Consider the following 17,811-nt stretch of genomic DNA (forward strand, 5'->3'; position numbering starts at 1 on the left):
CGCTTGAAATACGTTTTCAAATTACTTAATAGTGAAAGGAAAACCTCCGTGATAACTACTGTTGAATAACAGTGGTTTAAATGTTTTACATAAAATCATACATACATTATGCCAATATGCATGAAACCTACATGAAGTCTAAGTCTGCATTTAACATATGAAACATACTATAGTTGTAACTTTACATATGCGTACTAATTTATTTACTGAAATATGAGCTGTCCATCGTGCGAGGGTTGCCTCGTTCCTTGAAACAGGTTGTATGGAGGAGATTTTGGTTTGATTAATTTACATAATATTCAGCTGTACCAGCAAGTCTTAAAGCATAGTGGAACCCAAAAATTTAAGAAGTTAGTCATTTGATTGCAGATAATGACTTTAAACTTTCTCTTTCCTTTCCTAACCTGCGGTTTAAGTATCCGGATAGCTTATAAATAAAATCATGTATATGAAAAAGAGCTTGTGGGTTAGGTTAGATTTTTTTTCTCATAAATTTAATTATTCCTAGTTTTTTTAATCATAAGCCAATTAAGGAAATTGTATCAATTTGTAAGTATAATGCATACTTGTCATATGGCAACAATATAGTAGGCGCCAGTTCACAATTGTCACTTACCAATTAAATATATAGCATAAGAAGAAATGAAGGATTTAGAAATAAATATAAGTAAATAAACAACAATGTACCTGTAAAGTTCCTGAAATTTCATGATTTATTCTAGATCAGAAAACTGCAATAACTTCTACACATTCAGATATTATAAATGACAATAATAACAATAATATTACTATTATTGCTATTACTATCATTTTTGTTATTACAACAATTTATTTATTGTGTTTAGTTTATTTTGGAATAGGTATTTTAATTTTTAGTTTAAATTCCCTCTAAGTTAATTTATCATTTGTCTGAAAGTGGAAAATTGTCATCATCTTACTTCTTAGTTATCTATTAATTAATTAACTTATTAGTCATTATTATTTTCTGTTCCTGCTTATTAGTGGTCATCTGGTGTTTCAATCCCAACTACTACTACTACCGCTACTACCACTAGCACAACAGTTCAAATGTCAAATTCATTTCGATTTTCGCCAATTCCGTTTACTTCTATTTCAACTGGATCTACCATTTCTACATGCAATTCTGTTAATGAATTAATTCATCATTCTACGTCTACATCTAATTCTGAGTTTACTACACCTATTTTATCGAGTTTAGGATCAACAAGTTTGACAGTTTATCCAGTTCATGTTTCTGCTAATGGTTCAACTGTATTAGTTGCTTCATCACCAACTTCTCAAGATATTTCTAAATCATACATTACAACTAATTCATCAATATCATCATCAGTCTGTTCTACATCATTTGGAAATTATTTAAATTCTGTAGAAACATCCAATTTATCTCCATTATCTATTACATGTAGTTCTAATTTATCTTCAAATTCAATTACTAGTCCTACGCCTATACTTACATCAACGCCTCGTGGTAAGCCTAAATTTAAAGCATTATGGGAGTCTACTCTTTCTAATAATGAACGCATTAATCAATCTGTTGTTAATGAATCCTTAACAAATCTTGAACATACAATTCATTCTGTCAATGAATGTACAACTACAAATTCTACATTATCAATCAATTCAATTTCAAGAACGAATCGTACAAATAAACGTCAATCTCCTATGCTTGGAATTAAATCTATTGGTCAAACACCTAAACGTCTTGCTGCAACAGCTGCAACACTTTCACAAGAAAATAAATCAATTTCTTCAGATGGGTGTAAAAAGTTTCTTCTTATTTGTTCTCCATCTAAAAATATTTCAGCAAAGTCACAAAATGAATCAGATTCTGGTATATGTTTGTCGTCTAGCAGTGGTAATCTTTCAGAGTCTGTTTTATCGAAAAATACATCTTCATGCACAGAATTGGATATTATAGAATCTTGTAATTCTACTACTCGTCAATTGATTACTAATATATCAGATGATCGTGTAAAATTACCTAAAAATACAGAACGTAATAATAATATTTCATTGAAACAATCCAGTTTATTACACTCCACAGGATCTAACGTTTCGTCTGGTCGCGATTCTTCAGATATAATCGAATCTGACCCTGTTGTTTCTGAAGTTTTTATGGGGAAAACATTCGAAAATGGAAGACGAAGTTTAAAAGAAGAACCGGTAAGTTTCTTGATTTTTTGACTAAATGTAATAAGTTGAGAACCAAACTTTTTTTATATGAAATATTTACATGTGATAGTGATATTGACGAATATATTAACTCATCTGTTTGGCATGACTAACTATTAACCGTTAAGATCTCAGTGCACACCATTTTATACCTGACATTTGGTCGACTATTTAGGTTATTAACAAGTGTGAAATCCAGCTATGAAGTAGTGCCTATCCATTAGTTTAATCATGGTTGAAATTACACTTTGTTTTTTTTTTTAGTTTAAACACGCAAAACAGTGTCATCTGGCTCCTTCTAATGCTCAAACATGCATCTTATTAAATTAAATGTATTTTAACGGTTGTAAAATTAGACGAACTTTTTTTATTAAGCATTACTAGCTTTGACATTAGGTATTCTAACTAGTTTTATTCTATAGACACCTTTAATTGTAGACATCTTTCGTTAACTGAATAAATAAATAAATAAATAAATAAATAAATAAATAAACGTCTGTTGTGATTTGGGGAATGCAATATATATATATATATATATACCAGGTAATTTACAAATGCGCTCAGCGCATAAATAATAAGATTTCATCTTTTCTTTCATATAAAATGAACGGATTAATAAATGTAGGATTCTTGAAATACATCTTTTTTCTTTTCTAGTCAACACACATTTGAATGACTCAGTGCAAACATTTTTACATTGAATAATTTCTTTGATAAATACCAATTCGATCGTGTTTTTTTGTAATTTTCAATAGAGAATGTTACTTTTTTAAGTGTGAAAATTCAGTAGTTTTTCAATACTCCAATCTAAGATATTGTAATATAAAAAATATCACAGAAAAGAGAAAATAAACACGTCTCTACTAGTTATAATTCTTAGCAATCATCAAACTGGGCAATTACTACAATCATAAGGAAACTCGCTAGAGCAAACTACGTACATTGTCCAGTGCAATCTGGATCAATGATTATTTGGTTCATGTTCATTTTCAGTACGTGTAACATACCTTTCAGACATTTTAAGCAATAATGATTTACAACCTCATTGATTGATCCTTTCTTTTCAACTTAAAAGTGATTCATTTTGTTCCTATAGTAAAACAGTTTGCTATGTGTTTTCCAATAATCTCAAGATAAAATACATTTTATTCAACGGGTCAGTTTTTTTTAAATTTCAAAATACATGTTTTGGTTCTGTACATCTTTGTTTGAGAACCTAAAAAAGATATTCAAGTCACTTACAGTTGTTACTTATCTTAGAAATATGCGAAATGTATAATTGAGGGCTACCTCAAAGGAAGTAATAGAGGATCGAAATAATAGCAGTGGCTTTATAAAACATTCTCTTATTGCTTCCTAGTTCTCAACTGGAGTGATGGTGTACTGGTTTAAGCATTTTACTTTCAGTCGGTTATTCTAGTTTGGAAATTTAAATGTCTTCTATAATTTTTTCTCAGATAATCATAGAATTCTTCACCCCAATTATACTGATACCAATAATAATAATAATAATAATAATAATAATAATAATAACTTGCTAAATTTAAACTTACTAAACGTTTGATGAAACTGAACCATACTATCCAGTTATCATAACTAAATTAATGGTAGTGAAGTGTTCAACCATGTATATTACTTATGTTCTGTGTTGGATTGAAACTTTTCGAATGTTCTCACACTATATCTTTCAAAACTTTGTCAATCAACATTAGGCGTAGAGATTCAGTTCACTCATGTCATGTTCTCTAGACCGATAGAGTAAAACAATGAAGTTTTTCTCGTCAATATTTATCATCTCATTCTTGATGGTTACTTTCACTATTTATCGACCTTTATGTTAAGTCTATCGAATTCATATCTTACATGTATGGTCAATTTTAACTTTTTGGAATTCTCGGTTAGTGATTTCTCTATTTCTTTATATAATAAATTGTTTGAGAGGACTTACCTTATTCAACTGCTAAAACATTATAGTTTCGTTTATATTTTTTACCTCGGATAGACAGTATATATAACTCTTCACTTTATCATATCTACTTGTGTTTGCCTTCATCATGGAACATGATTTTCCTACAGACTGTGTACTATGCAATCAACTATTATAACTATAATCATTGTTATTATTTTATTGAAATCATGGACCGATCAATGTTAAACTACCATTGAAAACTTGGACACCTGTTTCGTCTTAGCATTGGGACTTCTCAGTAGAGGGCATCCGCGATCCCGAATGTGGGCATGGAACCCAGGACCTTTGGTCTCTCACACGAACTCTTGGCCTCTAGACTACTGAATCGTCATCCAACGGCGTCAATGCCTAATTTCAATCAATCCACGATATTGCTCGACCGTCTTTCATATTCACGTTGTTATTGTCACTATTTATGAATCCACTTTATATTAACTCTACAGGTTCATCTATCTAGTTAGTAAACAAACAAGAAAAATATTGTGACGAGGAATAAATTCATTTGTAGTATAATCTGTTCGAAAGGATCTCTTAACTCTTTTTCTCAACTCCTTTTCTCTTATATCGTTATTATCTTTTCACGATTTCGAATTATATATTTTATCTTTCCTTCTGCACTTCTTCACCGCCATCATTGCTACATTAAATTAAATCAATGAAAATCAATCGTTTAAGTAGCCAGTTAGTTTTCGTTCACTAGTTAATTAATTTGATGGTGATTAAACCTTTTTATGATTGCATTTTAATGAGTAATTTGTTTTACACGAGTAATCAATTATTCTAATATTTTTTATAATTCTAATAATGACGTTATAGTGAATCATGATTGTTACAAGTTAGATTCAAGTGTAGAAATTCACTTTAGATATTGAGTATTATCTTTGATTGTATCCAGTACGTATTATTCTTAAATTTTATGTCTTGAAGTTGTCAGACGATATCTTATATATACTATGTGGTAGGTATTACATCTATAACTTGGTAGTCTAGACGCATAACTTTCAAACTCGAATCGTCGTTCATCTATCATCAGCGTTACCGCACACAGTGGTTATGGTTCATAGTTTAGCATAGGAATCTATATGTGATTAGTACGTTGTGTATGACATTCAGATTCTTAAATGTTTTAATTACAACCTGTTTCGGTATTACTTTCACTTATGTTCGGCTTTTTCACCTATTTATTACACTTAGTTAACTAACGGTTCGTTGATTGAACGTGAATCCATACAGCAGTATACATGTATCCACATGTCCGCAGTGTTTTACATACATTGACTTCCGATATTGAGAGCTTACAGTCCGTCTAAATATTTTGTCATCAAGGTTTTTAACTTTCTGATCAACTAGCGGGCAGGTTCGGTTGGTGTATTTGAAGGTTTCCTGAGTCATCTACTGTATTTGAAAAACTCACACCTAAAATCCTGTTGATTTGAAAAAAGTGTCTCATTTGCATTTTTCAAGCGACTGTTGTTGATTGACATCTAGTTTTACTGATTTTCTAGTTGCTTAACTTCAAAGTTCCATCTATACTAATCCATTGGATCCGTATTGTCAGTCATGTGTCCTGCTAGCTTAGAGATAAAGTAGCAAGTAGATTTTAGGACAGGTAGTTCCTTCTTGTTATTGTATGTGGATAATTTACTACGAATTGTAAACTGATGAATCATTTTATCGAACACTCGACAAATATCATACTTCTAAATGATAGGATTGCTTTCTTGTTTTCGGGGAATTGAGATGTAGTGTCCAAACCATCTTAGATTTCATCAGTCAACCTAAGCTTTAGTTGTTAATGTAAGTAAACAATTTGTAAATTCCTGCATATTACCTATTATTCTTTACTGTTCTCCATTATTCTTTCCCGGGCTTTTGAGAAAAGACTTTGCTGTACTGCGGAGAGTGCTGAAGGCCGTTAGCAAGGTGTGTGGTGAATCTTTTGAGGCCGTTATTAATATGCTTGTGGATAGCCATCTTAAGTCTTGCAAACTCCTGACAGGTGTTATCTTATCAAATACTTACCATGCACTTCATTCATATCTTTCACCTTGTATATCTTCTGGTAGAACGAGACGTAAATACACTAAAATCCATCCGCGCAAGCAAATCTATAAAAGTTCTGTAATACCTTACCTAGCAAAATATACTCTATGACGAACAGGTTGTTAGAGTAAACCTAGTAAATAACTTGTATTCTTAAGCATGTCTCAAATTTGATCATTTGTACAGACTCTGTTTTATTTCTTCTTTTTCACCTTTTTTGTTTTTTTGGTAAAGAAAAAAACTTGTTGAAATACCTCGTGCTGAGAATTCTATATTGTACCAGAATATAATATTAAATAAAACCATTAATAATAATAACAATAAAGCTGAGGTATTGCGTGTGCATATTGGACGTCATGTAGTGGCCAGGATGTACTTTCGAGGCCTGAATGGGGCTCGGTAACAACAAACCAGAAGAAAACAAACTGTTTTTATACCTGGTTGTTGATCTATTGGATAGATTTTTGCCCTTCGCTAATATTTTAGACCATAGACACACATATCGTCTCCTGACTTCAACTGTATGCCTCAATCTGAATGCAACACTCCACTCTGCTAATCTGGACGTTTTGTCATGATGCTCATCATTGAAAGATATATCATAAAAGTACATAAACCTTATGAAGTGTCTTTACTCGACCCCAGTGGTCGTGTTAGAGCTTACGGTGAACTGCCATTAGAATTGGGGTCCTTCAGCAGCGTTTGTCAAAACTATTCACTCTCCTCACGTTTATCTAGATTCGTCATAGATATTATCTAAGAGATAACGGCTTCATCTGACTTTAGGGATTTGTCGCATTCCAAGAGACTCATTTATTGACCGAGAATACGCCGATGGCAGAGTCCTGTTTAGTAAAGACATTGGCAAATCCAGTCTCCTAAACTTCTTGAATAACAATCTGACTGTGTTAGGAAATGTGATCCTCATTCCCAATCTGAAATGTTGCTTTAGGATTGGTCTTTATCACCACGTTTTGTTAACGGCATTGACTAATTCGATCTTCTTGAAGTCTCAACAGCTCCGGTGAGTTAGTGTCTGACGAAATCTCAACACAGATTCAAAATGCTTGCTTAGGTTTCACCAACTCACATCATTTGTGGCTTAGGGAGGGTGTACATCTGCCAAACATAAGACAATTCTACTGCTGAACTGTTCACTCAGTGAAATATGACTTATGAAAATAGAGGACATATGTAGTCTGGAAGTTCCCTTGAACTCATCATTTCCCTTCAAACCATATTTTTAAATGTTTGGTATTTTTCACTATCATTGATTCTACTATCATTTCGACTATTGCAATTCATCTTATCGATTTCATCTCACCTTGGTGATATGATGGTGAAACTTCTATGGTGGTTGTGACTTACTGAGAAGCATTTTAGTTGAACAATCACTACCCTAATAGAAAAAAAATCCTAATTTCAGTTTGTTTCCTGTGACTCTGTTCACAATCGAAGTAAGTAATGTTCAGTAATTTTAAAGGGTGCATCTACATTTAAAGAAACTCGTTAAAATACCCTATACTCATAAACGGGTCTTAGTAATTTCATTTTACACCAATTTAGTCTATTTTACAAGTTGATCAGAGGCTCCGAAAAGTGGGACAATAATTAATCTATAAACATGATCTTACCTACTTGATGAAGTGACGACCACATAAGCATGTGTTCGTGTTTGTTGTTTTTACTGTGTAAATGCATTCGGATTTATGAACATATCACATACTACATAAACACGTTTACATATATTTGTGCACGCCATTCTACATGCGGTGTCCGTTGTTTGTGTCCCAGTTATTCTATATGTGTGTTTGTGTAAATATATTCGCATATATATCTATACATATACCATGATTTGTGTTCATATGACATGTGACCTTATCGGGCCATTTCCCTAGGCTAAAGCCCAATGGCCAACCACAATTTAGATTGATTTCATCTGCCTGCCCGTAGAAATTTGGATATATATTCATAACACATATACCAGTTACTAGTTCGTATTCATAATCCAATTTAATTTTAGCATAGTAATTATCCAATTAGATTTCCACTGGCTGCTAAATCGGAAGAAAAATTTCCGTTTAAATCTTACATATCACTGTACATAAATTCCATCATGGTCTATATTTGTGATATTATCGGGTTGTACTGATAATAAGACAAACACTTATAGAATCATTTTCCATCACATCATTGTATGCGCTGTATATTTTACAACAACCTTGAATTCGGACATTGAATTCATTAAAACGTTTGACTCATTTCTGATTTATAGTGAGATTTTAAAATTTTTATCTTTCTATATCTCGGTTATAGACGTTCGTATGTATGCATATATGTATGTGTGCATATGGGCAGTACGTTTGTGCATAGGACTATTGGTTTGCTTGATGTATGCTTGATCATCTGTTCAGCGATTCGGTTGGTGCATTTCTAAATTTGTTATTCGATTGATTAAGATGTATTTCTATTTAATCAATATAAATCGATACTTTCATCCAAACTTTTTTGGACGGGCGAGTATGATGCTGTGCTCAATTGATGCGATACTATAAATTGGGAATCAATTATTTTTATGAGCAGTTATGTGTATCCTCTCATTTGGAAATTGTCAGTTAAATATGTTTGCATTTCATTGTTGACTTTCCCATTAAGATTCAAACCAATATCTGTCTCTTTAAACTCAGAAACTTTACTCACAAGGTTATCAGCCACAATATCCGCCACGTATTCATTAGATATGGTAGGTGTTTGAACATTAGGTCCTGAATATTGACATCATAAAAGTTCGAGCTCCTATAAGGAAAATAAATCGTTTTTGTTGAACAAGTGGAGGCTATTGTGTTATAGCCTGGTAGTCTGGTCAATAACATACCTCCGAATCTGCGATTTCTGATTTGAGTTTCAATAGGACGGAGGAACATTCAACTAATAATATTTCCAGCGAAATAAAACACATCCAACATTTCACTATTAGGAATTCTTATTGTATGATGTCTCATATTTTGTTTGCAAGCCATGTGGAGAGTGTCTGATAAATTAAAAAAGAAAACCGTTGAGAAGTTTTCTAATCATTCCTGAAAGTTTTGCTCTAAAGGGAAGCTTGAAGATTAACTCATCGTTGTCAACATATTCTTACATGATAATGTATATTCACAAGAGTTTATTAACTCCTACATAAGAAAACTGTCATAACGAATTAACTGTAATACAATTCATGAAAACCCCTATCGTCTCGTAGCTCCGCTTCTAGATCAATGAAGTTGCCGAAGCAATCTAAAGCAAAATTAAATTCAATTAAAATAACTTATAGCGGCTCTTGACTTATTATTTCTCACCAAACAATCTAATTTGGAAAGTTTCTAACTAGTTTAGTTTAAAACCCGAGAACGATTGACTCGCGAGGAGCAGGCTGGTTTTCGTTCTGGTCGAGGATGCATTGATCACATCTTCACCCTCCGCCAAATGTTAGAACACCGTCATACTTATCGCAGGCCAACAATCGTAGTGTTTCTTGATATCAGGGCTGTCTTCGATTCGTTGGACAGGACTGTTCTCTGGGATTGTCTATTGAAGAAGGGTGTGACTGAGAAGTTCATTAACATCTTAAAGGCCCTGTATACGAACACCTCAGGCAGAGTGAGGGCATACAACCACCTTTCTCCCTTGTTCCATTCGAGCAGTGGGGTTAGGCAGGGTTGCCCGATCTCACCATTCCTCTTCAACTTTGCCATCGATGACATCCTGGAAACAGCTCTGATGGATGTAAGTAATGGCGGTGTGGATATGTTGCCTGGAGAACGACTTCTCGACCTTGAGTATGCGGATGATATTGTCTTACTGTGCGATAATGCTCAAGCCATGCAATCCGCACTTAATCAGTTGGCAATCAGTGTCCGCAGGTACGGCATGTGCTTTGCACCCTCCAAGTGCAAAGTACTCCTACAAGACTGGCAGGATTCTCATCCTGTACTCACCCTGGATGGTGAGGAGATTGAAGTAGTTGAGAAGTTCGTGTATCTAGGTAGCTATATAAGTGCTGGTGGTGGCGTGAGTGATGAGATTGATGCACGTATAACGAAAGCCAGAGCGGCTTATGCCAATCTGGGCCATCTTTGGCGCCTTCGTGATGTTAGTCTGGCTGTAAAAGGTCGGATCTACAACGCGTCGGTGAGAGCAGTTTTGCTCTATGCTTGTGAAACCTGGCCTCTCCGAGTTGAGGATGTTAGACGACTCTCTGTGTTCGATCATCGTTGTCTCCGAAGGATTGCTGACATCCAGTGGCAACACCATGTTAGTAATGCAGAGGTTCGGCATCGTGTGTTCGGGCGCAGAGACGATAATTCAATTGGTGTCACCATCTTGAAACACCGACTTCGGTGGCTTGGACATGTTTTACGAATGTCGTCCCAGAGACTTCCACGTCGTGCATTATTTGCCGACCCTGGGACTGGTTGGAAAAAGCGGATAGGTGGTCAGTGTATGACATGGTGTCGTGGCATGAAAGAGAGCTGCAAAGGGCTAGCTTCTGTTGGTCCTTCACGGCTCCCTGGCTGGGGTCCTAGAGATAGTGCAACACAGTGGCTAGAGACGTTATCAGATATGGCTCAGAATAGAAGCCAGTGGGGATCCTGTTGTAACTTTTTACTTTCTTCATAAAGAGTGGTCATAACTTTCTTAACTGAAAGAGTTTTCTGGTTGTACATTTCAGTCCGCCTTATCTTTTCATCCTTTCTCTTCCTACTTTCATTATTTTGTGTGGCGCATATGTATCTGGTGCCCTTTTGTACCAATATATATGTGTTTAAATAAATAAAATAAATAAATCCTTTCGATGATTTTATGTTTTTTCTTTTGAACTGAAACGCTCTTTCCTCTGTATTTTATGGAATATATCTGGTTGTTTGGTGTATGTAAACAGACTTGTCTTTTTCGTCCTAATTACTGATTTCCGTCAGAATTGACTACACACAACACTTTGTTTAAAATCGTTATTTCTCAGTTGTTACTTTTTTAAAATACTCGAATTAAGATTGTAAGCAGTTAACGAAAATCCACAGAAGAAAAGGAATTGATATTATGTTATTTCAACCGTTATTATTTGGTTTATTCAGAACGAATGCATTATTATTATTTTGTCAATATGAATTTGCAATAATAACAACACTATTACTATCAACCTATCCAATAACATCACTGTTTGCTGTGTTTTTTCCACGGATTGTACTTTGTTCTTGATTAAATAAACCGTAAGTAAACAGAGATCAACAAAATTTCATGATTACTATGAGTTATTACAAATAATGGTTGATTCGTGTTTGTTGTTTTTCTTTTATAGTGTTAAGAGAGTGCACATGTTTATTCGACCATCATTTTCTAGTGACCGGCATTGTGGGTATTGATGAATCAATTTACCCGTTAGATTAACTACTACTCTGCTAAATAGTCATTTACCAAATACAGCTTATGTACTTGTCTTTAAGCCTCATCGTTTGTTTGCAGATATAATTAGGCGGAGTAGAGGGTTCAAACTTCCGAACTAGTAGTTGAAAGTCAAGTACTTTAACCGGCATGCCACCACCTTGATAAGTGTTTGGTCATGTTTTTATTTAGAGCAAAGGAGTGTTATTGAAATATTTAGACTAGTGTAACTGATAAGAAAATGTTGAACTTCTAGTTTGGATCGTATTCACTAGATGATTTTGTTTCATTTCTGGAATTTACGATTCATTTTTGAGTGGGTGATGAGTACACTACTATTTAGGTTTTCTGAACTTTTCACTCTTTGATTAGTAGGTAAAATCCCAGTAAAACTATACTGGTCATCTAGTTATTATATCTTTCACTGTGTACAACTCAAACCAAAACACCATCTGTAGTGCTATGCTTATATTGAGGAAATTCCTCATGTGCATATTTGTGTCATATAGGTTTTGTCTTCGATCTAATTTGAATAGCCTTTCAGCGTTAAAGAATTCGATTGTTCCTGTTAAATTTCTTAGCAAAATTCTTTCTCTTCGACCAAATTCATTTATGTTTTGTCAATCACTATTTAGCGTTTTACCCGTTTGTTGTACTGGGACTGTTTTACTTTACTTACATTAAAGCTTTGACTTTAAATAGTCTAGTTGATATTTGACTGACTACCTACAGTAGGGTTTTGTTATTATAACCGACTTTATAAGGTTTATTTTTTCAGTTGATTTCAACTATCAGCTATTTTGTGTGACTAGTTTTTTTCTTATTTTATGTATAAGATCTAGCCAAAACTATGGTTATTCACGTCGATTGACTAGATGGAATGGTCGAAGTATTTACTTTGTTATATGTTTCATTCTAGTTTTATGCTGTCGGAGATATTAATGGATCGATTGTCTTACTTTTTCTGTATCTTTATGATCATTTTCGAGCTAATTATTGCTTAAGAGAATACAATGGAAGATAGAGTTGTCTTTCATCAAATTGACAATTATCTATGAGTAGCTTTTAGAAGTTTAAGCTTCAACTTAGTTATTTCTTATGGTTTTGTTGCCCATAGAATCTTATGTTTTTATGAAAAAAACTTTCGATTTCATTCTGAGCTTTATTTTAATTACAAATTTATATGAATCGATCGTAGCTACTTTCATGATGTGGTGGTCGGAGTTGCATATATTGTGATAACTTAATTGATCTATATTAACTGCAGGACTAGTTCCTTTAGGTTCTATTATATCAGGCAGGCCAGTTGGGGAGTAGCAGCAAAACTGTGATTTCAACAACGAATCCGTACTACTGACCGCACAGAGGATAACGGCAGTAAGGTGTCTTCCTCTGAAGACCAGGACCAGTAACGAAAATCCCCTTCACAGTGGATGAAGAGGGTTATAAAAGGTCATCTTTAAAAATGGCACACCTTACCTCGCCTGATGTATTTCCATTTCTAGCGGTAAGGCTTTTAAAGTACGTGGCTAACATGTCCAAAACTACTCACAAAAAGGTAATTTTTGAGTGCTTTCGATTAGTCATACTTTGGGCATTGCGCCCAGGCTCTCAGAATTTTATTACCACTCCTGACTCAGTTTCATGTCCAGGTATTTCAGTGATAGGTATCCTTTCATGATGTAGTTGACCCGGAAGTGAAAATGCCTTCATCATACTTCTATTAGTACTCGAGATCAAAACTTACTTGATACGAAAATCAATGTTAGCTACGTTATGAGTATATATAAGGATATTTCTTCACTGGTTTGATAATAATGATACTAGTTGACCCAAAAATGTTTTGATTAACTAGTTTATTAACATATTCATATCCTAATAATTCTATTTAAACTTTATCATTACTATAATTTAACAGAGTTAATCATTTAAATTATGTCTATCTCCTTAAGTGCTTCATTGAACTTGATTTTGTTGTTAGAAGTAAGCGTTTTACTTAAAAGAATAGAATAAGTCAACTAATCGAAAAACCAATCTCCTATACTTAAGAAATATATAGAAAAGTGACAAGAAAGTATTCAGATCGATCAATGTGTTATTATAGTGCAAGCTTTTATGTCCTAAGGTTCGGTCACAAACTGTAAGGTTGTACGATGCTGCTTGACCTGATATAAAGAGTATAGTAAGCAGAAATGGACAGTGGCTAGCAGTTGAATCCAGGACGTACGTTCCGTCCTATTTAGGACTTGTTGACTGGTCCATTGCAGTGCTAAACATCAGTGGAAGCCCCCAAATGCCCTGGTACTGACGAGGGTAGAGAAAGTCCGCTTTCCCTCTCCAAATGCTCTCACATGGTCACACGTATACAGCCACTGACATGGAAGTCCTATTCAATGCCTTCTAGAGGCTGGGGTCTGTTGTCTACGAAATCGTGCTCTATACCTTATATTCAAACAAATCCTTCATACATACCTCTTTTCGAACAATATTCTCTATAATGAATTTGTATGATTACCAAGGTTTAACTTGATAATTTCAAATAAGTTGAGCATTCGATATATTAATAATAAAATAATGTTATATTTGTGGTGTTTCAGTGAGTGGAAAATTGGATTTCTAATGTTTTGTGATGTAGTATAAATGTAAGAAAAGATATCTTCTGAAGAAGTGATTTACTCCAAGTCAAGAAACGTCAGAAGTTCAATTTTTAACTCATTCGAGTTAGTATATGTATATAATTTATCAGTATTCTCAATGTTTAATCTTTTTCATTTTAAATGATTACTACATTATTTTTATCTCTTCACTATTCACTTTGTTAATTTCATCTCGTCGTGCTAATATGGTGTGGTTCTCTGGGTAATACAAATTTATCTCTAGGCTCAATGTTGATTAGGACTGACTGGTTGAAATGTTACTTGCGGATGCAATCTGATCACCAAGGTAATCCACTAATCATTCTAATCCAATGTATTGATTATTAAATGTATGTGGGAAATTGTTAAGATGAACTGAAATTTTTCTGGTATTTATGAGTTCTCATCGGTTTAGTTGTATACTTATAACAATACTTCAATAAGTACTTTACGTTAAAGTAATTTCTAATTATCTTCGATCTCAGGGGGAATCGTGAGTCTTTTTCAGTTATGAATGCACCTTGTCGATGAATATGGGCTCAAAAAAGCTCATTTGAGAATATCTGTTAATGCTAACACCAACAAAATTAATACCACTTAGAAGTCAGTCTTAGACAACTTTGGACTCTATAAAAGAGTATATCGGTTCAATTTCCCACATCTCACATTAGCACAACAAAATAAACAAAACTTCAAGTAAGTTCTGATGTTGTTCATTCACAACGTAAACTTCTTAATTAAACCCTCTAGTTAAGAGAACTCATAACTAACAGCAGTCGAAATGTTTATAAATGTAGCTGTATGAGTTATGGTGAAGAGGTAGTAGATGAGATCAATCTGTGTATGGTAAGAAGTCGGATGGCTTATGCTACTCTGGTTTATCTTTAGCGTCATCACGACGTCGTCAGATGGTAATATAAGACTGTATCATCTGTTGGTCAATCACAATTTCTTGAATAATAGTCCCTCAAACCACTAAACTCCAGTGGTTTAAAACGTCGCCAGACGCTCGAATCAAGGTAAAAACTAGTGTCTATTTTGTTGTGGTTTTTTTCACATTCTTCATAGCTAATAGAAATCTATTTTGCTAGTATTTTGTAACTGATTTGTATATTTTACTAAATACTATCCTTTCCCACTTATTTATTGTTCATTCAATCTTTCCCGTTTCTATCTCTTCATAAAGTCGTAATCTTTTGTGTAGTGCATATTTCTGGCACACTATTGAAAAAGTTGTTTGTGTTATCAATGAATCAATAAAATAATAAAACAGAAGCAAATAACTGTAGTCTTGGATACCTTTGCAGGACTAAAAAAACCAATTGAGTGAAGTGATAATTTTTTTCCAATGAGTTATTCATCAGGGCTCTACACTAATATAATTGAGTAGAAAATCGATACCAAATAAGATGGTAATGAACCGATTCAACAATACAGTAATCAGCTAGTAGCAAAACGTTTCGAAAATTCAAATTCAAATTAAGGTGAATCTTTCATAATCAGTTAATTATCACGACTAGTTAAATAAGAGTAAGAATAGGGATTCAAACTGTATAAAGATATGTTTTGTGTTATCTGTAAGATTAGTTCAGGACTTTGAATCTGACTTATTTTTTAATTTTAAGATTATATATATATAAGAATTTTGCAAACTAATTTCGGTTATTTCTGAAGTTTGTGTATTTAAAGAAATTTTACCTGGGAATCGAAGATTGACGCTAAAAGTGTGAACAAGTTCATTTCGTTTTCATCCGACTAATGATATATATATTACTTACTTACTTACTTTCGCCTGTTACTCCCAATGGAGCATAGGCCGCCGACCAGCATTCTCCAACCCACTCTGTCCTGGGCCTTCTTTTCTAGTTGTATCCAGTTCTTGTTCATTCTTCTCATGTCTGTCTCTATTTCTCGGCGTAATGTGCTCTTTGGTCTTCCTCTTCTCCTTTGACCTTCAGGATTCCATGTGAGGGTTTGTCTTGTGACGCAATCGGGTGATTTCCTCAAAGTGTGCCCTATCCACTTCCAGCGCCTCCTCCTGATTTCTTCCTCCACTGGAATCTGGTTTGTTGTCTCCCACAGTAACTTGTTGCTGATAGTGTCTGGCCATCGGATCCGAAGTATCTTGCGTAGACAACTGTTAATAAACACTTGTATCTTCTGGATAATGGCTTTCGTAGTTCTCCACGTCTCCGCCCCATACAATAGAACTGTCTTGACATTTGTATTGAAAATTCTAACCTTGGTGTTGGTTGACAATTGTTTTGAGTTCCAGATGTTTTTCAGTTGTAAGTATGCTGCTCTTGCTTTGCCGATCCTCGCCCTCACATCTGCATCTGATCCACCGTGTTCATCAATGATGCTGCCCAGATATGTAAAGGTTTCCACATCTTCCAAAGCTTCTCCGTCAAGTGTAATTTGATTGGTGCATATTGTGTTGCATCGGAGTCTTGCTTTTCCCTTTGTTTATATTGAGACCTACTGCTGCTGAGGCTGCTGCTACACTGGTCGTTTTCTCCTGCATTTGTTGTTGCGTTTGTGATAGAAGAGCCAGATCATCCGCGAAGTCTAGATCGTCAAGTTGCATCCTGCCTGTCCACTGTATCCCGTGCTTTCCTCCAGTCGTTGACGTCTTCATGATCCAGTCTATTACCAGGAGAAAGAGAAACGGTGAGAGTAGGCAACCTTGCCTTACACCAGTCTTTACTTCAAACGAGTCGGTGAGTTGTCCTCCGTGGACGATTTGGCAGTTTAGTCCATCATAGGAGTTCCGTATGATATTGACTATTTTCTCAGGCACGCCGTAGTGTCGAAGAAGCCTGTCCTGTCCACGCTATCAAATGCCTTCTCGTAGTCGATGAAGTTGATGTAGAGTGATGAATTCCATTCGATTGATTGTTCCACAATGATACGTAGAGTTGCGATTTGATCTGTGCACGATCTATCCTTACGAAATCCAGCTTGTTGATCTCGAAGTTGGGCGTCTACGGAATCCTTCATCCTGTTTAACAATACTCTGTTGAAGACTTTCCCTGGTATTGAGAGGAGAGTGATGCCCCTGTAGTTGTCGCACTTGCTGAGATCGCCTTTCTTTGGTACTTTGATCAGAAGTCCTTTTTTCCAGTCTATTGGTACTTGTTCTTCGTTCCAAATCTTACTGAAGAGGATGTGTAGTATCTTGGCAGTTGCTGCTACATTTGCTTTCAGTGCCTCTGCCGGGATGTTGTCTGGTCCCGCTGCTTTGCCGATCTTGATTTGTCTAATGGCCATGCTGATCTCTTCAATTGTTGGTGGGCCAACATCGATTGGGAGGTCTGTGGGTGCTGCTTCGATGTTGGGTGGGTTCAGTGGAGCTGGTCGATTTAAGAGTTCTTTGAAGTGTTCTACCCACCTGTTTCGTTGTTCTTCAATGTCGGTGATTACTTTGCCTTCCTTGCTTTTCACTGGTCTTTCTGGTTTACGGTAATCTCCAGCAAGTTTCTTTGTTGTATCATACAGTTGTCTCATGTTTCCCTCTCTTGCAGCCTTTTCCGCTGTCATCGCTAAATC

General features: G+C 34.8%; 1 protein-coding gene across 1 annotated transcript in view; it reads left to right on the forward strand.

Moving 5' to 3' along the window:
• Positions 1 to 1,068: 1,068 nt before the first annotated feature.
• Positions 1,069 to 17,811, forward strand: part of Smp_170130 (fos transcription factor-related) — a gene marked incomplete at both ends in the record, with an annotated part of 58,117 nt that continues 41,374 nt past the window's right edge. Inside the window, one exon of the mRNA XM_018790586.1 lies at positions 1,069 to 2,184. Coding sequence (XP_018646104.1) covers positions 1,069 to 2,184 — 1,116 coding nt within the window. The remainder of the gene's footprint in view (positions 2,185 to 17,811) is intronic.

Source organism: Schistosoma mansoni, assembly GCF_000237925.1.
Source record: "Schistosoma mansoni, WGS project CABG00000000 data, supercontig 0049, strain Puerto Rico, whole genome shotgun sequence".
In the NCBI taxonomy this organism is placed as follows: domain Eukaryota; kingdom Metazoa; phylum Platyhelminthes; class Trematoda; order Strigeidida; family Schistosomatidae; genus Schistosoma; species Schistosoma mansoni.